Genomic DNA, 22,768 nt, shown 5'->3' on the forward strand with positions numbered 1-22,768 from the left:
ATATGACAATTTACGTGCTCAAAAACATGTCCTATCTTACCCCAACATAAAACTCTCTGCCGCAGGGAAAAACTTGATAAACACTCGCATTTGCTTTTGTATTATGCAAAGTAAAAAAAATGATGTAGTAACTGTAACATTATAGCATATACGTATTACTTAACAGTCTTCGATTCACATTTATATTACTCCCCGATTTAGGATGCAGCTTATTTTAATATTTTTATGAACCTCTAGAATAAGCGCGTTTTCGTCGCAACTCAGGCGCGACACTGGTAGTTAGTTAGTTAATTGTGTTGAAATAAAATGTTTGATTTACTTTGCTCAGTCTGTTACGTAAACGTCGTTTGCGTATTTGCTGTGGACAGTATGTCATCAGGTAGTTTTCGCTTTACGCAAACCTTAATTTTCAACCATAAAATGTTGTATAGCACTGTAAATTCTGCAATCGCAACACGTTTTTTGCGCATTTTTAAAGTTAATTTTCGACACGAACTTTCGAGTTTTTTAAAAAAAAGTTAGACAGCGGGTATCAGTGAAACCCAAAAACATTTTTAGACCGATAGTTCAATTGGGCAAAAGTTAACGGATTACTCTTTTTAACGATTTATCATAGCGCAAATATATAAATATCTGTTTCTAACTGTAATGTAAAATATTTTTCAAGCATATCTTAAGCTTTGCAATACTTTCGATTTTCTCATTGATATATTTATAACTTTGATCTGCTGTGAATAAAGTTCTCATCTTACGATATATATTCACTATGTCTGTTGATGTTGAACAATTATACAAGAGCTTTGGTGTACTGGCAGATGCCAAAGACAATGCAAAAGAGGTAGACTGAATTTTGTTTATATATATGGTATTTTAAATCTAAATGTAGACCTAAATGTTCTTAAGTGTGTTTTACTATTGTATGCTGTTTCAAATGTTTAGAAATTAAAGTCATATACAGTAAGAGTAATAATTTGTTTAGCTTGTTCCACTTTTGCTGTGTTGTTTAAAACAAACGTTGTTTAAGCTTTTTTTTATTTGTAAAGCCGAAGTCCTGTCGTACATTCTGCAAGCAAAATCGGTATATTTTGGTGAATGACAATGTAATCCTATAAATCTGAGGTAATAGGCCAGTCCTGGCCTAAAACCTAGAACCCATGACATGCCACACTGCGGGTACTCACCCATATAGAATAGAACTGTATAAATCACTCTTTAATTTTGTTCCACAGCACCCAGAAGCATACAAAACAATTTTGAAAGGTGTTGAAGGCACATCAGCTGCAAAGCGACTTTCCGCGCAATTCACATCCAGATTTTTTAAGCATTTTCCCGATTTATCTGAATCTGCTATCAATGCCTTGCTTGATCTTTGTGAGGATGATGATCCTTCTATAAGAAAAGCAGCAATAAAGGAGCTTCCCAACTTATGTAAAAGTAGCAAAGAGCACGTTTCTAGACTTTCTGATGTTTTGGTTCAGCTGTTGGTCTCAGAAGAGTCGTCCGAAGTAAGCGCTGTCAATTCAGCCCTGAATGGTTTATTCACATTAGATTCAAAAGGTAAAAACAAGAGTTTTGTTGGTTAGATAATTTAACTCCCTGAGGCATGAGGTAATGAGGTGTTAAACTAAATAATTTTCAACTTTTATTTGTTTCGTAAAAGTGTCTTGTAAGGAGCTTTTCTTACAAAAAAAATATTTTTTTTTGTTTTAGCTTAATAAAAATAATTTTATATAAGTAAAAATATTTCTAAAAACAATCACCCACAAAGTGATATTTGTGAACTAATGGGTTGTCAAAATCAATTGTACAAAAAGTCACAAAAGTTTTAAAAATAAATGCCCAGATAGTTACATTCGGGGGAACTCAAAAGCTATCACGGAGTGTATGAAACAGAACACCTGTGTTATAACGACTGTCGCTTTCGACCTCGCGGATAAAGCAAGTTGCATTCATTCAAATAAATATATTCTTTGTTACAGGAACTCTCACAGGTGTTTTGTCCCAAATTTTAAGCGGAGATGATGAGGTTCGCGAGAAAGCCATCACCTACTTATGCACACGGCTTAAATCGTGCAGTGAAGCGGACATGAGCAAGGAAACAGAGGAATACGTGTTGGAGCAGTTGAAGAAAGTTCTAGAAGACGTCACTGGTGGTGAATTTCAAAAGCTAATGCAGGTATAGAGTAAAAAAGATAGTGCGTTAATGTCACGCACTGTTTTTACTTTGAAATTATAATAAGCATGCTACTATGCATAATATAAAATTTCAAATTCGTGAGATTTAAATATTCTGTAATATGCATTCCTAAGTGCAACAGACATTTACCTACCACCCAGTCAGGCACTAGGGATGTGCCGAGCCTGAACTCAAAAGCTTGTGTTCGAGCGTCTCCTTTTGAATGCTTAGCAATCTGCTGGTAATTGTGTCAAGTGCTCGACTTGGCGCTTGTGTCGAGCTTTACTTTGAAACTCGACATTCGGCGAGTCACAGCTTTTACAACTTCGGCACATCCCTATCAGGCGCGTAATCAAACTACAGGAAATTGTTCCTGATCAGACAAACTATAGATCCCATGCTCTTACTTTAAATGAGCAAAACACATTTGTGATAGTTTATAAAGCATATTTGCAGTGCTTGTTTCATAGGTAACTTTTACTTATTATTGGCAAATAAACTTTTCTCTCTTTTTTACATTTAATTTTTAAAATATCAATATCAATGTAGGCCTATATGATTTTTTAAAATTGATATTATTTACTATTATCCTTATGGACATAATTAATATTTAATTTGGAACAAATATATATATGTATATGAATTTAATTTAATCAACACCACTTTTACAGGCATTATCTGGTCTACACCATCTACAGACAATACAGGGCAGACAACAACTCGTTAATATAATCGCTGATCAATTGAAACTGGACCAGGATTTTGACCCAAAAGACACAGACTCGTTAAACAGAATTAGTCAATGCATTAGCATGGCTTTGCCTCTTTGTTCGGTAAACAGTTAAACAACTATATTTATTTATGAATATTTTTTATGTAACCCTAAAAAAATACATGAAAAAATAAAAAGTTCTATTTTTGATATATATATTTAAAAAATACACAAAAAAAGGAAGATTGATGCATTTCTGACTTAGACTACATGTATAGCAATTCAATTCTTTAAAATATTTTAAAAATATAAAACAAAAATGAAAAACGGACACATAATTGACTTAGACTACTTTTGTAGTAATTAAATTCTTTGAAATATTTAACTTTGCAGAGAAATGTTCATTCTTCCCCATTCATAAACTACATGTGCCAGAAGGTACTTCCACAACTTTCACTTATAGGTTGTAGTGAAGCTGTTAATGGAGATTCAAAGCCAGAGGTATGTATTACACACTTGGAATGAATGTCATGGAAAATGTTTGGTTTTCCTGAAAATAAATCGCGAACAGCTGGCTTGTATAAAGAAATTATTTTCTGAAATTATTTTAGAAAAGAAATTATTTTAGACAAAAATCCTCGCAAAAAAATTGAGCCAAAAAAATTTTTACACATAAAGCAAATTTTGAAATCTGGTATATTGTATTACGCTTGAATAAATAAATTATTTTTCTATTGGTTTCTGACAGGTCAATCAACCAGACCTGAAGTTAGAAATACTCAAGGAATTATCGGATCTGTGTGCTCACTGTGGTGCAACTGAAATTCAAGATAGCATTCAACCATTGTTTCAATCACTCGTGGTAAGTTTCACTTCATTACACAAAAAATAGGCAAACAAATACAGGAATTAACCACAAAGTAACATACATGGTAACTCAAAAGCGGGCACGGGGTGTTTGGAACAAAACATTCATGTTATAATGGCTGTCTTTGCCCCGTCACACGAGGATAAATAAGTTAAATTTGCCAACAAAGTAACATACATAGTAACTCGTAACGGAACACACGTGTTTAACAAGTGGTGTTTTCCTGTCACGCAAGGATAAAATAAGTTACATTCATTCAGGTTTGAGGCTAGATGCCGCTTCCATTGTGGGCATATCTGTTTTTGAGAAAAATACTAAAGAAAATTGCTTCAACCTAGTGGTCTCTCATGGGTTGTCTAAATTATCAACTACACTTTCCAAAAAAAAAATTACTCACAAAGTTATATATAAATATATAATATGAGGTAGTTCATAAGCAAGTACGAGGTGCGTGGAACAGAACAGCTGTGTTATAATGACTACCCCATCACACAAGGATAAATAGTTTCTTTCATTCATTCAAATAAGTTACTCAATAACATGAATTTAAAATTATGAAATTGCAGGACTTCATGCCTCTTCCACCCACGGATGAAAGTGAGGATGGTTCCAGCGCTCCTAAACCTAAACTTCATTTTTCCTATGTTGAGTGCCTCATGCACTCATTCCATCAGCTCGGCAGGCACAACAGCGATTTTTTCACGTCAGAAGAAGCAGCAGCAAAACTGAAAGACTTCAGAATAAGGTGGTTGTTTAGAAAAACAGCATTTTGGTCTTGTTGTAGCACTGTATTTGCCCAACTGTTAACTTTGGTGTAATCATATGCACCAAACCTGGGGTGCAGGGTGGGCAGGCCTACCCTGGATTTTTTCTCAGTGCATTTATTAGTAAACAAACTCATGCGCCTCGTTTACTTAAAAAGTAGGGTGCACCAAATCCAAGGATCCGTGCACACCAGTTGAACAGCAGTGAAATCTAATGCTTTTTTTGCAGACTACAATACTTTGCACGTGGCGTACAAGTTTATATCAAAGAATTAAAAACCTCGCTTGCTGGAAAGTCACCAACTGAGCTACGGACAGAGAAAGAAAACCAAATCAAGCTTGTTGCTCTTAAGACCTGTAACAACATCAATACATTAATCAGGGTAAGTGGTTATGTGTATATTTATGTTATTTCAATTTCTCCAACCCTTTTTTTAATATATAGTAGGGTGGGGGGAAGATGGGACACCTTTTCATTTTTTTCCTGTCCCATTTGGTAGTAAACAAAGAACATTCAAATAATTATAAAATTGTATCCTTATGCCGCCGTAGATTTTTTGAAAAAATAACAATGGTTTAATATTTTTTACTATGTACTGGTCTGGTAATGATTATCCTAGTAAACCAAAGTTTTGCTTTTGTTAACGTTTTTTTTTCAATTAGCATTACTATTCAAAGATTTTATAACCATTAGCTTTGTTTGTTTTAAAAGGCTTAATATTTATTTCTTAGGATTTATTTCACAATCCACCTGCATACAAAGCGTCAATTAATGTGTCATGGAAAAAAACAACAGCGGTAAGAACTTTTTTAAACTTTTTTTAATTTTTAAACTTGAAACAAAAATTAAAATCTCATTTTACTTTATAGGCACCCAAGGCAAGTCCTGCGAAGTAAGTGTTTTCACTATTAATAATTTTTTTATTTATGTATGTTAATGATGATCAAAAAAGCCGTCTGATTTGAACGTAGAATAAATAACTGGAAATTTTGTTAACAAATTGTGATATTTAAAAAAATGGACATAAATTAAAAAAATATTTTTTTTACAAAATAAAAAAATGGCATGTTACAAAACTCCCAGCTATTTAACTTATTATGTCAATGATCAATCTTTCGAAGCGAAATATCTGAAACATCTTAACCGATCACCTGTTACTTTAACAGCGATTTTTTGTTTTGTACTTAAAGTTTTTTTAACATTTAGACCACAGAAGAGACCAAGTACTGGCGGGAATGACAATGATGACAAAAAGAAAGAACGTACTTTGTACCGAACACCTAGTGGGAAGTACAGCTCTAACATTAGTCGTAAGTTGTATGGTTATAAGATGTATGGTATAAATGTATTAATGTTATGTATCCTCCCAAGTTAAGGAAAATAAGTTGTTATAACCACGTATGTAAATTTGTAAAGGACTTTTTATTTTTCTCTTTGACTGACATTATGTACAGCCCACAGGCACTGGATTATAGCAATTATTACTTAAATCTGCCTTATTTTCAGCTGGCAGAGGTGGTTATAGCAACAAGAGAGGTGGAAGAAAATGGGGTGGCGGTCGTGGCCAGTATTATTAAAACCTTCAACAACATATAAAAGAACATTTTACCACAATCTTCTGAAAAAATGGCAAAACTGAGGCAAATGAAAAATTTTTACAAAGCTGGAAGTTATTTTTAGAAAAAAAAGCGAAGAAACAAATTTTTCCAAACAAAGGCCACATACCACGTCAACATTGTCGCTTGCCAGTTTAATCAATGTCCTAATCTATCCAATGTTGGCAATTAGTTGGAGAGATGAATACTGATTCTCCTGTTAAATACTGTACAGTAGTCTAGCTGAAGCAACCTTAGATACCCCCCAAGTTTACAAGTACCCCCGCCCATACTAATGCTATGTTAATGACCAGTGCTGTTTGGAAGTTTACAAGTACATCCATTATGATAACATTTTTTAGTTCTCATTAGAATAAAGCATGAACATTTTTCAATTTTTACAGCAGAATTTAAAGTTAAATTAAATAGTAAAATAATATGAAGTTAAAAAAGAAAATTGTTTTAATGGATAAGGTGTAACACTCCTAACTGAACTGGTAATTACTTTGCAATACCCCACTTCTGTCTTATTTGGAAATGTGTACCCGTGTATTGGACCTGCTCCTTGAAAACCATCTGGAAGTGAATGTCGATACCAAGGTAAGTGTCTTTGTTGAAATAAATATTGTTTTTAGATTCGATTCATTAGAAGATTATGAAGAAGAACAAAGACACAATCTCTTGAGCGCGGGTACACTTTCCAAACTATGGTAAACCGGTCCAAATTCCCTAATTTGCGTTACGTATGTCTAAATGTAATAAAACAGTTTTAAAAAATGTGTTGTTGTGGAAAAATGTATTTTTTAGAGTTCTGGGTAATGACAACAACGATTAGGGTAAAAAGAAGAAATTTTGGATTCAATTTAGTCAAAGGATAAATTAAATTCCGTTTATACTGTTCAAAATGGAATTCAAGTATAATGAATTAGGTTTAAAACGGTGTAACTTCTTTCTATATTTAATCGTGTACTATGATTTAATTCTTATCTTGAAGTCAAATTTCAAATGCGGAATTTGTGGCGGGAACATCTGGCGCCACCTTTTGACAAACATTATTTCCCCGCGCTTGGTTTATTTACGTCCAACGTATTTCGTGAAAAGCTTATTGCTTGTTAGCTCTTTTTAAATTTTTCGTTAGATTGTAAGATACTAGCGTGTTGTACTCGTTGTGAAGTTGAATAATACAGTTATCAAAAATATGCAGTCTGCCAAAAAGTTGTGTCAAAAGATGAACGGCAAAAAGATTGCGGTGGAAGGGAATATTGCTGCTGGCAAGTCTACGTTTACGAAACTCCTTGAGTTCGAAACGCCAGAATGGAAAACAATCCCAGAGCCCTTGTCGAAATGGACGAATGTAAATATGGATGATGTATTAACAACCTCACAGAAAAGTGGTGGAAATCTTCTAGATTTGTTTTACAGCGACCCACAACGATACGCATACACTTTCGAGTCGTTTACGTTTATTTCTCGCGCAAAAGACGCATGTCGATATCGGAATTTTCACCCTGGAGTAAACCCTGTGCAATTTTTTGAGCGCTCGGTGTACAGCAGTAAGTATGCCTTTGCTCAAAATTCGTTTGAAAGTGGCTTGTTAACAGAAACTGAATGGAACATGTATAAAGACTGGAGCTCGTACCTTATAAAAATGTCACCCGACCTAAAACTAGACGGCATAATATATCTCCGGGCAGACCCTGAGGTTTGCTTCAACCGTATGCTGAAAAGAGCTCGGCAGGAAGAAGGAGGTGTCTCACTTGAATATCTAAAGTGCCTGCATGAAAAACACGAAGCGTGGCTGTACCGTAAAGAAATCAACATTGACGAAAGCCTGGAAGGAGTACCAGTCCTAATTCTCGACTGCAATGCCGAATTTGAATCTGAGCCGAAACAGTGGTCTCAGTTGATGGAGCAAGTTAAAAAATTCGTTGCAACTTCAGGAAACCCACATAAAGATGATCAAATTTTTTACAATCAAGATCCAGTTGATCAAGAAATGAACGAATGTACTTCGGATTTTGAATACTAAGAAAATCAAGATTTTATGTTTCCAAAATGTTTGGTTTTACTTTTGTGTGAAAGACTTTTATTTCTTAGATCATAATCTAGTCTGCGAAATATGGCAGTTCCTGACGAAATCTTTTGTGTGACAGTCATTTTTTCCCGCACACGCTTCCAAATTTTAAAATATCCAAAACACATACATTTTTAAGTCATAATAGAAAGTCCCACTTAATTTGATTATGATTCGATTCTTTGTTTAATTAATTGTCATTCGTCGGACAAATTATGGCATGCATAACCAAAAGTTTGTGAACAAAATCGCACGTTTACCTGCTATACTCTGCAGACTTACTAAATCATAACAATTTACTTCAAGTTGTTTTAAGAATGCTTGTATCTGCGAAAGAGTATCATCTTACCTCAATGATGTAACAAGTTATTCCTGAAAAAAGGTTCAATTTTAAAATTTTTCACTACTAGTCGCACTATTGCGCAGGAACAAATTTTTTGTCTAGGTTTGTCATACTATCAATGAAGCAATCATAGTGAATATGAACAGCATTATTATTTGTAAAATACACATATCTATCTATATCTATGTTTTAATTTTTCGGCCAAGAGTTTTTACATTCCCAAATGACTGTGTGTGTCGCATACATTTTGTTGGTGGACCAATATATTAGTTTTGTTTATAAGCTAATCCTTTTTTTAGGTTTATACATTTTACCAATACTCAATTTTTAACAATACCGTATTTCAATGCTTCATAACTTTGTGCTGTTTCTTGAATTTTAGCATTAGTTTAATAGCAAAGTAGATAAAGAAATATGTGAAAGTAGTCTATACATTACAAAAAAACTACATGGCCTCAAATACGTCATCTAATGTGAACATTTCTGCAAGAAGTGCCAGCAGTTCATATCAGCAGGGAGTTGGTTCACGTGTTGTGAGGGGACCTGACTGGAAATGGGGCCGACAGGTATTCAAATGCCTCTTTTTCATATCTTGTTAGGTTAAAAATAGTTCCTAGGGCCTAGGTTCCACCATCGTGAGTGTATATTGTGTTTTGGGCAAGATATCTTAAGCAGATTTTTCAATTCATTGGTAACCAATGGGTTGTTTGAATAATCATTCATGCAAAAAAAAAAAACACCCACCAAGTTACACGCAGGGTAGCTCTTAAGCTGGCATGATGTGTATGAGACAAAACACCTGTGTTACAACGCCTGTCGTTTTCCGGCCACGCGAGGATACAGCAAGATATATTCATTCAAAATCATTTATATATATGATTATATTTCCTGTACAATATTTTATCCTGTTGCGTCTTACGTAAGTGGTGTGTCATTTCTCATGATCCATGTCTCATGATGCATGTTGCATATTTCGGTGCCTATGTTATTAAGCCAACGTTGTTTCATGTTTGTATTCAGTGGTGCAGCCAAATAAAAATAGAGGGTGAGGTTTTAATTTATTAAAAAATTAGGTCTGGTGGTTTGACTTATAAAAAAATTGGAAAATGGATTGTGGCTCACAAAACCCCAGGTTGAACCACTGTTTGTAATTTCTATTTTGCCTAACATACTTTGTACTTTACAGGATGGTGGGGAAGGTCATGTTGGGACTGTCAGATGTTTTGAAAGCTCTGAAGAAGTAGTTATTGTTTGGGACAATGGAACTGCAGCCAACTACAGATGTAGCGGACAATATGATCTAAGAATTCTTGATAGTGCAGCTTCTGGTACATTTTTAAATATATATAACATAGCAATTTTTAAAAAGAGCGAGTAAATTTGTATACCATAGAAAATAAAAAATGTGTTGTTTTATTCTGATTTCCATTTTTATTATGATATATTTTTGAGAGGATTTCAGAAAAAAAAACAGTTCTGTATCATTTCATACTGTTCTATAACTTTATTCTGTATTGAGAGGTCCTATACTGAAGCTTACAAGGGTGTATCAGATTTAAGCCAGAGTTGGCTCATTACCCCAAACCGAAAGCCAATAAGACAGCCTAACTATGTTTATTACCAGATTTATAAAGCATGGCTCGATGGCTGTATTTCCGTAAGTTAAATACTCAAAGTCCCATCCCAATAAGCTATCCTTACTACTGTTCTAACTGGTTTTTATTACAGGTTTGAAGCATAATGGTTCAATGTGTGATACATGTCGCTTGCAACCAATTTTCGGGATTCGTTGGAAATGTGCGGAGTGTCATAACTATGATCTCTGCTCTGCGTGTTACCATGCCGACAAGCACCATCTTCGTCATCGCTTTTACCGGATCGTCACTCCAGATGGAGAAAGGTTGATAAATAAATAAAATGTTGAATGAATGAATGTATGTAACTTGCTTTATCCTCGCGTGGTCGGAAAACGACAGTTGTTATAACACAGGTAGGGATGCACATTACAGAATAATTAGGTATTCTAGGATATCCTAGAATACTTTATTTCGAATCTAGAATTTTGAATCTTTTTATATTTATTGGAAAAAATAATTTTACCCAAATAAGTCAGTTTATAGACTCTTTCATAGCAGCCTTGTTGCATCATGAGCTGTAAAAACTAAAATTATCAAAAATTGTTTTTGCGTCACGAAACGTATAGCAGGCTATGTAAAGACGATGCAAAACGTTTACTCTCGAAAGTCCCACAAGCACAAAATAATTTTTTTTAAAATTATTAAGTTTCTAAAATTGTTAATATAGTTTATGAGGTGACGTGTGATGACGTCATTAAACAGAATACCGAATCCCGTAACTAGATTCGAAATTCTGTAATGTGCATCCCTAAACGCAGGTGTTCTGTTTCATACACCTCGTGCCAGCTTACGAGTTACCATGTGTATGTTACTTGGTGGATGATTATTTTTTTTTTTACCTAGCCTTGGGATTTTTTATGAGCTTGTAAAAGCTTATCTGGTATAAAAACGTAGTGTATTCGGTTTTCATCTGCCATACCCATACTTTATGAGGGAATCATATTCAGTAGCAGAAATACCAGAATAAAAATATCATTTTTTACAGGGTATTGATGGTAAAAAAACATAGTGTATTTTATGCGTTTTATCTGCCATCCTTTATTAGGAAATCATATTAAGTAAAACAGAATAAAAATATCATCTTCTGCAGGGTATTAATGGAGTCGCGAAGGAAGAGCAAGAAAATCAGTTCACGTGGTATCTTCCCTGGTGCTCGTGTTGTAAGAGGAGTTGATTGGCAGTGGGAAGATCAAGATGGCGGAAACGGGAGGAAGGGAAAGGTATAGGATGTTGGAATAAAATTAACGCAGTGGTTGGTGCACCTGCCTCTAGCCCAGAGGTTCTGGGTTTACGGCTCGGTGCTGCCATTGTGGGAAAAAAAGTGTGTTCAAAGAAAACTTAACTTAACAGTTATAAAGTGAAACAGTTATTAACAGTTATTTAACTCCGATTAAAATATTTTTAAAAAAAGTTTTTTTTTTCATATTTTTACATTAAAATAAAAGCATTTTTTGTATTTTCATATTAAAATAAAAACATTTTTTTTCATCTTCTGTATTTTCACTTTTATTTTTTTATTCTTTTACATTGTTTTAAGTTTTTTTTGGTGCCAATTATTCTACATGGCTTATAAAACAAGCAACTTTACAGATCACTAAAATTCAAGACTGGACATCTCAGCACTTACGAAGTGCTGCGTACGTTTTATGGGATGTTGGTGCCAAGAATTTATACAGAGTTGGATTCGAAGGAATGATGGATCTAAAGATCGTGACTGATGCTAAAGGACCTTCATTTTATAGAGACCATCTGCCCTGCCTTGGTAAGACTAAAATCACAACAATCATGGCCAATAGTGCAGCAAGGGGATTTATGGGGGTTGCGACCCCCCCCCCCTACTTACTAATCCCCCAGACCTCAGATAAGGGGCTTTCACGGTCTCTAGCCCTCCCCCTCTTTAAAAATATTTTTTTGGTAAAAAAATCCTCTTAAAACTTTTTTAGATTTTAACACCCCCCTCTTACTTTTTATGTCTATGTCACTGATTATAACATTAGCATTCCCTCATAAATATTTTTATCTTTTTATTTCTGTTGTTTTAATTTTTCGTTACTGTGACCTAAGGGGTAACATGCAAATCCTAGGACCCATGGTGTGCCACACTATTGGACCTCAAACATACAATTCTTTGACCGAAAAGTCAAAATAAAGTCATTTAGGCATTCAATCTTAGCAGTTAGTACCACCACTCTGACTGGCATAAAACATAAATGTAATTCTTTAACTGTCACATAATGTTTGTAGGGCAAATGGTCACGCATTCATTGGTATAGGTTTTATACATCCGTTTTCCATAGGCGTTGTAACAACTTTTATTTTACCCATGTTTCCCTGCTCCTTGCTTTTGTAAACTTTTTCTACCTTCGTTAACGTGACCACGGGGTAACATGCCAATCCCGGTCTAGGTCCTAGGACCCATGGCATGCCACGCTGCGGGGCCTCACCCACGTACAATTCTGTGACCGAAAAGACAAAATTAACTCATTTATTCAATCAAAATGTAGGTCAGTTGAATGGCCAGCCATCATTACCAGTGACTGAGTTCCAGTTAAACGATCAAGTCAACATCGACCTTGACCTTGAAATTGTTCAATCCCTTCAGCACGGACATGGTGGATGGACAGAAGGAATGTTTGAGGTAAATAATTGATGAATATTGACTGTTGAATTTATTGTACTTGGCCCGTTATGGTTAGTGTTGTTCTTCGTTATGCTAGCATTGAAGCCATTTGTTTAGACAGAAGGAATATTTTGAATTAAATAATAAACAATTATTGTATATAGGTACAGCCCTGTATTGTTACCGTTAGTAAAAACGAATGCAGCTTGCTTTATCCTCCCGTGGATGGAAAAAGACAGTTGTTATAACGATTGTTTTGTTTCATAATTGTGCCCTTGCATAGCCCTGTTTACGTTAGCATTGAAGCTATTTTCATTACAATTGCCACTATCACTATTCAATGCCACATGGTATATTATGCAATGAGGGTGCTATTGCTTCTATTATAGTTTACCATGGTTAAGTGTTATGTATAGGTGTCTTTCCATTAACATTCCTTTTGCAGTGTCAACAATCAACATGGTTATTGTAGTATGACAAATTTATTCATAATAATTGATGAATGAATATTTATTTTTGCTGGCAGTAGTGCAGCCAGAGAAAAACAAAGGAAAACGTTTTTTTTTTTTTTTCTAAATACGATTGTCACAGCACATAACTAAGTCTAAACCCCCTGGCTGGGTCACTGCTTACCCGTATAAAATATTTTACCTGAGACAATTAATTACAGACATTAGGAACCACTGGCACAGTCTGTGGAATAGATGAGGATCATGACATTGTTGTGTCGTATTCAAGTGGGAATAGGTAAGAAGAGGATGGATAGTTAATTTGTGCATTGGTGCTTTATCCTCATGTGGTGGGAAAATTACAGTCGTTATAACACAGATGTTTTGTTTCATTAACACAGTGTCCACTTGATTGTTTCCTCTGCATGGACAATTTACTAATTTAGACAACCAACTGGGACCACTGGGATGTGACAATTTTAAGTCGTTTAGTGTCTTACCCAAGGACATACTAGTCTCACAATGGTAGCAGCGACAAGCCTTGAACCAATACCCTCTAAATTAGAGGCCACAGAACCAGCGTAAAGTAAACATACCATGATTGACGTACGTGAAGCAGGCTTGGTTCTGGGGGAAATCGGTCCTAAATCCTAGATCCTGTGTAGGACCTTACTTTACCCATGTACAATATAATAAAATAAACTTAAATAATTATGCAGATATATGCTACCAGTGCATTGACATCTACACTTTTTTAGATGGACTTTCAACCCTGCAGTTCTTACCAAAGTAACAGGCGCTGATGCTACAGTAGTGGGCAGCAGTGGTAACTCACCAAGTGAACCTAAATTCGAGGTAAAATTTTTAGTAAAATCTAGTTAAAACAAAGCTAACACTCAAGATTTTTGGACTTGTGAAACCTCAAACCTTATTATTGATGCGGCCAATGCTATATACTTGTCTCTGAAAACGACATTCATTATAACACGGGTGTTCTGTTGTGCCTGCTTATGAGTTACTATGTATTTTACTTTGTGGGTAAACATTTTTTGGGAGATTTTTTTTTTGGCTGATAATTTGGACAACCCATTAGTAACCATACACACATACAATGAAAATGGCGTAGGTCACTGACTGTTAACACATTATCACCTAATATATTCCAAACATTACTTTACACTTTACTTAATAGGTTGGAGACCTGGTTCAAATATCATCTCATGTTGAACATGTTAAAACATTACAAAGGGGGCATGGAGAATGGTCAGAGTCCATGCTAGCAGTAAGTCTTTATTTATTTCTTACTTTATTAAACTTATTAAAGTACACATATTAATATATCTATGTTTAAGCCTTTGTTTTTAAAGCTTCCTTTTAACAAATTTTATATATTGTTTCTACCCTATTCAGAATCCATAAAACCTATACCAATGAATGCGTAACCATTTGCCCTACAAACATTATGTGACAGTTAAAGAATTACGTTTATGTTTTATGCCAGTCAGAGTGGTGGTGCTAACTGCTAAGATTAAAAGACTAAATGACTTTATTTTGACTTTTTGGTCACAGAATTGTATGTTTGAGGTCCAATAGTGTGGCACACCATGGGTCCTAGGATTTGCATGTTACCCCTTAGGTCACAGTAACGAAAAATTAAAGCAGTAAGGCTTTATTTATATATTCATTTTTTTGCATTTACTGAAATACACATGTAAGTTTAGTTTATCTAAGGCTTTGTTTTTGAAGACTACTTTTAACTTATATTTTAATTTTACCCAATTCCTAGTCCTACCCATAAATAGGCTGTTTCTTTATAATTATTCCTGCATTGTACCCATTTATAATCTTTTCCCATCTATATGGAACTGGAAGGGTGGAAAGATATGACACTTTTTCAACTTATTTTCTCCTCCCATTTGGTAGTAAACAAAGAAAACGCAGAGAATTATAAAACCATATCCTCCCATTGACCATTGTTAATTGTTTAAAACACGATCAGGATATTTGGATACTGTGTGCTAAAACTGCTAAAGGTCTTCCCCACCCACCTATATATAACCAGTGGTGCAGCCGAAAAAAAAATAAGGGGAGGGTTTTAATCAAAAACTTTTCAAAAACATTTTTTTAAAATTTTTTTAAAACAATTTTTTTGGGGGGTTCAAAAGGGGGGGGGTCACGACCCCCGAAACCCCCCTGGCTGCACCACTGCATATAACTATGCCTACCCATTTATAACCTACTACTACCCTGCTGTCCATATATATAACCTTTTTCTACCTACAGAAAATTCTTTCAGCTCCTATATATATGTCTGCCCACAAATAACTTTTTCCACCAATCTATAACCTTTACCCACAGGTATAACTGTTTTAGCTATTTATAACCAAGTATTCCCACCCATACCTTGCAGGCAGTTGGTAAAGTTGGTCGTGTACAACAAGTATATCGGGACAGCGACGTCAAAGTTGATGTTTCAGGTAAGAAATTCAGAACTAAAGTCTTCCTATTTGGATGATTATTGCCTCCAACCAAGAGGTAATGGGTACAAGGCTCGTTGTTGCTACCATTGTGGGCATATGTGGCCTTGGGCAAGACACAGACACTTAAAGGCAATTGGTCCAACCCAATGGTCACTAATAATAGGTTGTCAAATTATCGACTACACACATAATACCGAAAAAATAACCACCCACAAAGTAGCTTACTTGGTAACTGGAAAGCTGGCACGAGGTGTAGGAAACAAAACAATCTAACGACTGTCTTTTTCTACACATTCATTCAGTTATTCTTTAGTTTGGTATAATAAATAAAAAGTTTGTATTTGTTTTAATTGATTCTTAAAGGCACATCATGGATATTTAATCCTTTACTACTAAGCAAGATTGACCAAGGACAAGCAAGGTCCGGAGGTTGGTTACCTGATTTAGTTTTCTAAGCTAAAAAGAGTCATTTATATCACATAGTTTATGGGTTCAAGGCTCATTGCTGCTACCATTGTGGCTGTATGTGTCCTTGGGCAATTGCTCCAACCCAGTGGTATTAATTTTCTAAATTGCCATCGACACATTAATAAAAGTATAGAATTAATAATCACCCACAAAGTTACTTACTTGGAAGCTCATAAGCGGGCATGAGGTGTATGAAAAAGGACACCTGTGCTATAACAACTATAGTTTACGCCACGTGAGAATAAAGCAATAACTATGTCACATTTATTCAATTGCATTTATATCAGAAAACTTGACTTTGCCACTGAAAAAGTTGTAAGTGGGCATGAGGTGTATGAAAGAAAACAGTTGTCTTATAACGACTGTCATTCGACGCCAGAATAATCATGATATATTCTTGCATTTATTTCAGAAAACTTGTCTTTGCTGCTGAAAAAGTTGTTTGAGTCTCAAGTTTCGGGCGACATCAATGAAGAATTAGTGAAAGCCGCAGGTTCTGGCGACGTACAGAAGTGTGAAGAGATTTTGCAGCGACCGGATGCAAGCGTGAGTTGAATTGTTATGTCGTTGTTGTTGTTGCGTTTCTTTTTGATTGCCAAATTTTTTTCTTTGTTTTTGATTGCTGCATGTTTCAATAACTAAAATCTCGGAGTGAGTATTTACTATTTATTTTGCACTGATAATTTGTTTGTAACAGCTCTATTCTATATGGGTGAGGTCCCTCAGTCAAATTTGAACTGTGAATATAGTAGGGTGCGGGACACATTTTCATTTCTCGTCTCATTTGGTAGTAAACAAAAAACAGTCAAATAATTATCCTAACGATTCTCATAGACTGTTTGATCAGAATATTTGGATATTATGGGCTAAAGGTGTCCCATATTTCCCCACAGTACTATATAACCTATTTATCCTTAGACCTGCTAACCAATTTTGTGTGCCAACCATATTTATATTTAGACATGCTAACCATATTTATCCTTTTATAAAAAAATCCTTTTTTAGGTTAACGGCCAATTTGCGGGTCACACAGCAATGCAAGCTGCTTGTTTAAACGGACATCTTGACGTGGTGTCGTGTTTGATACAACATGATGCTGACCTTGAAATTGAGGTGAGAAAGTTATATTAAGTTCTTTATGGGTGAGGTCAGTGGCTCACCCAGAACCGTGGGGTCAGTACCGCACCCAGGCAAAAATAAGGGGGTGGTCTAATCTAAAAAAATATTAAGAGGGAAAGTTTTAATTTACAAAAAAAAATATATATATGTATATTTATTTAAACCAGGGGTTGTGACCCTCGAACAGCTGGCCCTGTCACTGGGTAAAGTGCTTGAGGGCATGTGATTTAGGTCAGGTTTTGGGTAATGTTCAGTTTGCACTAAATACAACAAAATAAGCGTTTAAATGACCACAGAGGAAATACAAATAAAAACGATAGCTTGTTTTAACAACTGTGGCTGTTAATTTCCTTCTTTTCGTTTTTTTTTAATAACATGACCTTCGCCATCGCTTTGGAAGAAATAAAAAAAACATGTTATGGTATTTGTATTTAAGTTTTGAATTTTTTTTAATATTTCTATAGGACAAAGATGGAAACCGAGCTATTCATCATTCAGCATTTGTAGATGAAGCTGGAGTAGTGGAACTACTTGTTCGTGAAGGTAATGTATCTATATTAGCATAATTGGTGACATAGTGGACAGCACCTTATAACCCAGAGGTGCTGGGTTCGATGCTCATCGCTGTTGGATGTTTTCTGGCCCTTCAGGATAGTACAATTATACCCTTTTTGCATGGTAAAAAGTTAATGCGAATAACGATCCGCATTAACTCGTCATATGATAACTCGCTAACCGCGTTATTTTGCATGGTCATTGGTTTATGCGCGTATCAACAGTGAGTTAGCCTATTTTAGCGCAATATTGCTAAATCTAGTTTATAAAATAGGTTTTGATGCTTTATGGTGCTATTACGAGATAAAAACTGTAAAAATAATATCCGAAAAGGTATTTCTCTTAAAAGTGAAACGGTAGTACCACAATACTTTTCTTTACTCGCATAATGCGAGTAACAACCAACCTTCTACAGCAGATGACACGCTTATGACGTTATGCGTGTTAACTTTGTTTTTGTGAGTAAATATGCGAGTACTTACGCGCATAAAAGTGACCATGCAAAAAGGGTATTAGTGGAATCTTTACAATAGTATATCTGGCGCCGTGGATATGGCACCTGCTTAAGGCACAGAGGTACTGGGTTCAATGCTCATCGCTGCTGTATGTGGTCTTGGGCAAAACATTTTACAGCAATTGCTTCAACCCAGTGGTCACTGATGGGTTGTCTAAATTATCATCCACTCAAAAAACTACCATTCACAAAATACCAGCACAGTTTTTACTCCTATATATTAATAAACGATCATGCAGGATGTGATGCAAATGCCCGTAATAAACGACGCCAGACAGCCTTGCATATTGCTGTAAATCGTGGCCACGTATGGGTGGTGCAGACTCTGCTTGAGCTTGGCTGTCATGCTAGTTTACAGGTGAACATTTTGTTTCCATAAACTTTATTTTTTTTTAAATATTTTATAATAAAAATAGCAAGGTCATAGTCTTTTTGATTAACTTTTGTATCAAACTTTTTAACAGGTATAATAAATTTATTATTAGTAACTTTTATAATAGGTGTTTATGGTTCATATTTATTAAACAATTATAAAACTGTATTCTTACGCCTCCCATAGACTGTTGTTAATTGTTTAAAACACGGTTACGATATTTAGATATTATGTGGTAAAGGTGTCCCGTTTTCCCCACACTACTATATATATATGTTAGAATTTTTGTGCTGTATGAAACTGACTTTTAAAAATTGTTTTTACTAAAGTGAACTAGGAAAAAAATCTATATATATATTAATATATGCAATTCTTTTGTTTTTAAAAATTACATATATATATTTTTTTTTCTTAGTTTACATTAGTAAAAACAATTTTTTAAAGTCAGATTAGACAACAACAAAAATTCTAACATATATATATAGTAGTGTCTAGTGTGGGGAAAACGGGACACTTAGCACATAATATCCAACTATCCCAATCGTGTTTTAAACAATTAACAATGGTCTATGGGAGTCGTGAGAATATGGTTTAATAATTCTTATAAAAATTTATATAAATATATATTAATAATATATGCTATATTTTTTGTTTTTAAAAGTTATATGTATATATAAACGTTATATTTTTTTGCAATCTAAAATTGCTTATACTAATATGATCCAGGATGCAGAAGGTGACACTCCCCTTCATGATGCCATATTAAAGAAGAGGGATGACATGTTAACTTTCTTGTTGGATGCTCATGCTGATGTCACTGTTACCAACAACAACGGGTTCAACGTATTACATCACGCTTCTCTACGTGGAAACCCAAGGTAAATGGTGTTTCTATGTATATAAAAGTAAATGGTGTTTTTATGAATACCTTAGCTTGCATAATAAGGTGAGGGGTAACATTAGTTTAGAATATGTTTGGGGGTAATTATTTTTTATATAAAGTTTTATATTTATATATGGGATAAAAGAAAAACTTCAGGGTAAAATATGTGTATTTATGGTGGCAGTAACAATATTTATTTATATATATAAAAAAATTATATAGATAGAATAAAAAAAAACAGTAGTTTAGAAATTGTGTATTTATGGTGCAGGTAAAATTAGTTTCGAATATTTTTATTCAGGCAGGAATGTATTTAGTGGGTTATAGATATAGGTAGCCTCAAGCCTTTTGTTTGTGAATAGTAAACCATAAAGTAAACATGGTTTACTTTACTGTACATCTGGTTTTCATTCGCGCGAGAAGAAAAGTTTTAAAATAGAGAAAAAAAGGTTTAAAACGCTCCCGCCACATTGCGAATTCTCGGATACGCCCTTGTCATCAACCTTTTATAGCTTTAAAGTTGAACATTTAATCTGGGTAAGGAGAATATTGTTGCGCAGTATGTGTGCACATTGGCCACGAAACTTTGCAAATCTAAACATAACTTGGCATGACGAGATATCTGTGTAGATTATATGTTATGACATCAACAGTAAAACTTGCTTCTGTGCAAAACCCGCTTTCGCGTCTGGGTATATCGTTCCTTAGTAAATAACTAAACGTTTTCTTAAAATAGTATATTTTACACACGCAAATAAATGCATTTCCTGGTTTTATAACTCAAATGACTTGTTTGTTACTAAAATATACATGAAGTTGTTTTTGACTTATTTTGTCATACAGTTTATAATACAAAGTGTGTCTGTGCCACCCTGGGGTTTATATTTCAGTATGTGAGTAATCCAAACTTGGTCGCATGTTACAATTCTATATTAAGTACATTGCTAACTAGAGGTTGAGGCCATTACTTATCTTCTTTCCAATCTTTTCCACTTCTGCTGAGTAATGTTATCTGTTCGCTGTTAAAAATATTCAGTTATGTTAAGTGTGCAGACGTCATTAATGTAGTCTGCTCATGATCACCAATTGTCTTTTGTGACAGAACTTCTATCGTCTGTCAGTGTGTCTGATTGGTTTAGAATTGTGCAACTTATTTATTCTTGTGTGATTGGGCAACAAATGTCACCATTTAGTTAAAACGCTCCAAACTTTACATTTTGAGATTCAATCATGTTTTGCATTTTTTTCTGTACGAGATTTATTTTTTTAAATGTTTGTATAAAACAGAATATCAGTGTGTGTCTGATTGGTAGGGAATCTTGTAACTTATTTGTCTTTATGTGAGCAGCATATCTTTGTTGCTAAACACCATGCCATATATAGTAGGGTGGTGGAAGACGGGACACCTTTAGCACATAATATCCAAATATCCTGACCATGTTTTAAACAAAAGAAGTCGTGAGGGATACGGTTTTATAGTCGTGAGGATACGGTTTTATAATTCTTTGAATGTTCTTTGTTTACTACCAAATGGGATGAGAAAATAGAATGTCTCGTTTCCCTCATCTACTGTACACAGTACTAGTCATGTTTACGGCGCTTATTTTTGTATAAAACTGGTGTATGAAAAAAAGTTTCTAACTTCATTTTAAAACAAAATGTCGGGCAGTGTTAAACGCGAGATTAAACAAGATTAAACCATGAATTATAATAATCCATCAAAAGTAAATAAAATTTGAGTTCTGCAAGAGCCACCTATAATTACAGCGCAAATATTTATATATTTATTGCAATTTTTTTTATTTTTAAAAGCAGTGAATTGTTTAGACCTGTAGCGGCTTATCTATCGCATTAGTGAAATTCATAAATGGTCTGAAACAAAATGGAGAATTATAATCCTGATGTCTAACATAATGTATTGCTGCTATCAGTGTGTTTACTTAGCTCTTGAATGTTGAATATATTTTTTAATTATGTTATTTGAATGTAGCACATGTAAAAGGTGTTTTTTGTTTCATTATTTTGCTTTAACCAGTTTTGAAAAGGTTTAAATATGATTGCTTTCACAAAGTGCTATCAGTGTGGTTATTTATCTGTTGAATATTTTTTTTAATATGGTGTGTTAACCTGTTTAAGTTTTTTTGTAATTTTTGTTCTATTATTTTGCCTTAACCAGTTTTGGAAAGGTTTAAATATCCATGTTCACAAGTCTCAGTGGAATTGTAAAGTCACTGGTGCTAATTTAGCGGTGTAGATCTATTTTTGGAACCATCACCTGCGCTCCATTTTTGGATTGAGGCTGCTGTATGGTTGCTGCCAGTTGTGCTGCGATACATATGATCAGTTGCTATTTAGATCTCTAATTATCTAATGCTTATTACTGAGCTATTAATAGATAAGGTGGTATGTCTATCATGTTGTGCTAGAAAGAGGTACTTATGCAAATTCTATTTTTTTCTTTACGTATAAACTTTAAACCAAATGTAACTTCACTACATTGGTGTTAAATGTTTTTTCTTTACTGCAAATTTTTATTACATTTGTTTAAATAGGTTATTATTTATTTGCAATATTTTAACTAACAAAAATAACATTTACACTAAAAAATTACACAACATGAAGCAATCTTGCCAGTTTCATCTTTTTGACCATCTAAAAAAAATTAGATTCATTATTTATCCTTGCTGGATGCAATTCTTTGTGTGAAGAAATTTCAATTTCTATTTACAAATTATAAATTTCAACTTAGCTTTTTTGTAGCTTGAAAATGCGGCTTTGGTTTTCTTTTGGTGTCTTCTGTCCAACTATCCTTTTTTTTAAACTTAAATTCAAAATATCCTACTCAGTTCATTTTCCTAACTTTTCCTGGGGATAGAAAAGAAAGAAAATGAGAAATTTTTAATAGACAAGGGATTTTTAACAAAGTATTTAAAAGGAAAAGCAGAGAAAGGAAATAAAGTTGAGCAAAGTTATTTGGGTTGAAGGGGAAACAAAGAGCAGATAGAGGGGTTAGTGGCAATAAATATACGTTAATATAAAATCAATATTGGTCAGTGTATATTTGTAAGTGGTAGTAAGTTATATTATCTGTGTATTTTATATGAAGGGTATATATGGTCAAATTTGAATAAAATTGT

The 22,768-nt window shown here is 34.2% G+C and overlaps 2 protein-coding genes and 1 pseudogene across 3 annotated transcripts in view; all 3 read left to right on the forward strand.

The window, feature by feature from the left end:
- Positions 1 to 664: 664 nt before the first annotated feature.
- LOC100178320 (apoptosis inhibitor 5) lies at positions 665 to 6,893 on the forward strand. Its single transcript, XM_002131703.4, has 12 exons — positions 665 to 838; positions 1,230 to 1,557; positions 1,980 to 2,176; positions 2,848 to 3,009; positions 3,282 to 3,389; positions 3,637 to 3,750; positions 4,323 to 4,501; positions 4,750 to 4,903; positions 5,253 to 5,318; positions 5,391 to 5,413; positions 5,728 to 5,831; positions 6,028 to 6,893. The coding sequence occupies exons 1-12, from the start codon at positions 767 to 769 to the stop codon at positions 6,096 to 6,098; spliced, it is 1,578 nt and encodes a 525-aa protein (XP_002131739.1). The 5' UTR covers positions 665 to 766; the 3' UTR covers positions 6,099 to 6,893.
- A 235-nt stretch (positions 6,894 to 7,128) lies between these two features.
- On the forward strand, positions 7,129 to 8,915 carry LOC100186207 (annotated as a pseudogene). Its single transcript, XR_717770.3, has one exon. The product of XR_717770.3 is annotated as a deoxycytidine kinase pseudogene (transcript).
- Positions 8,914 to 22,768, forward strand: part of zf(zz)-7 (zinc finger (ZZ-type)-7) — a 34,710-nt gene continuing 20,855 nt past the window's right edge. The window contains exons 1-16 of the mRNA XM_009864183.3: positions 8,914 to 9,099; positions 9,720 to 9,861; positions 10,262 to 10,433; positions 11,261 to 11,390; positions 11,761 to 11,932; positions 12,675 to 12,808; positions 13,461 to 13,537; positions 13,998 to 14,094; positions 14,432 to 14,521; positions 15,650 to 15,716; positions 16,083 to 16,148; positions 16,600 to 16,733; positions 17,193 to 17,300; positions 17,771 to 17,849; positions 18,615 to 18,733; positions 19,475 to 19,626. Of these exons, the coding sequence (XP_009862485.1) occupies positions 8,983 to 9,099; positions 9,720 to 9,861; positions 10,262 to 10,433; positions 11,261 to 11,390; positions 11,761 to 11,932; positions 12,675 to 12,808; positions 13,461 to 13,537; positions 13,998 to 14,094; positions 14,432 to 14,521; positions 15,650 to 15,716; positions 16,083 to 16,148; positions 16,600 to 16,733; positions 17,193 to 17,300; positions 17,771 to 17,849; positions 18,615 to 18,733; positions 19,475 to 19,626 (1,856 nt within the window). The 5' untranslated portion in view covers positions 8,914 to 8,982. The remainder of the gene's footprint in view (positions 9,100 to 9,719; positions 9,862 to 10,261; positions 10,434 to 11,260; positions 11,391 to 11,760; positions 11,933 to 12,674; positions 12,809 to 13,460; positions 13,538 to 13,997; positions 14,095 to 14,431; positions 14,522 to 15,649; positions 15,717 to 16,082; positions 16,149 to 16,599; positions 16,734 to 17,192; positions 17,301 to 17,770; positions 17,850 to 18,614; positions 18,734 to 19,474; positions 19,627 to 22,768) is intronic.

This window comes from Ciona intestinalis, chromosome 1 (assembly GCF_000224145.3).
Source record: "Ciona intestinalis chromosome 1, KH, whole genome shotgun sequence".
NCBI classification, from domain to species: Eukaryota; Metazoa; Chordata; class Ascidiacea; order Phlebobranchia; family Cionidae; genus Ciona; species Ciona intestinalis.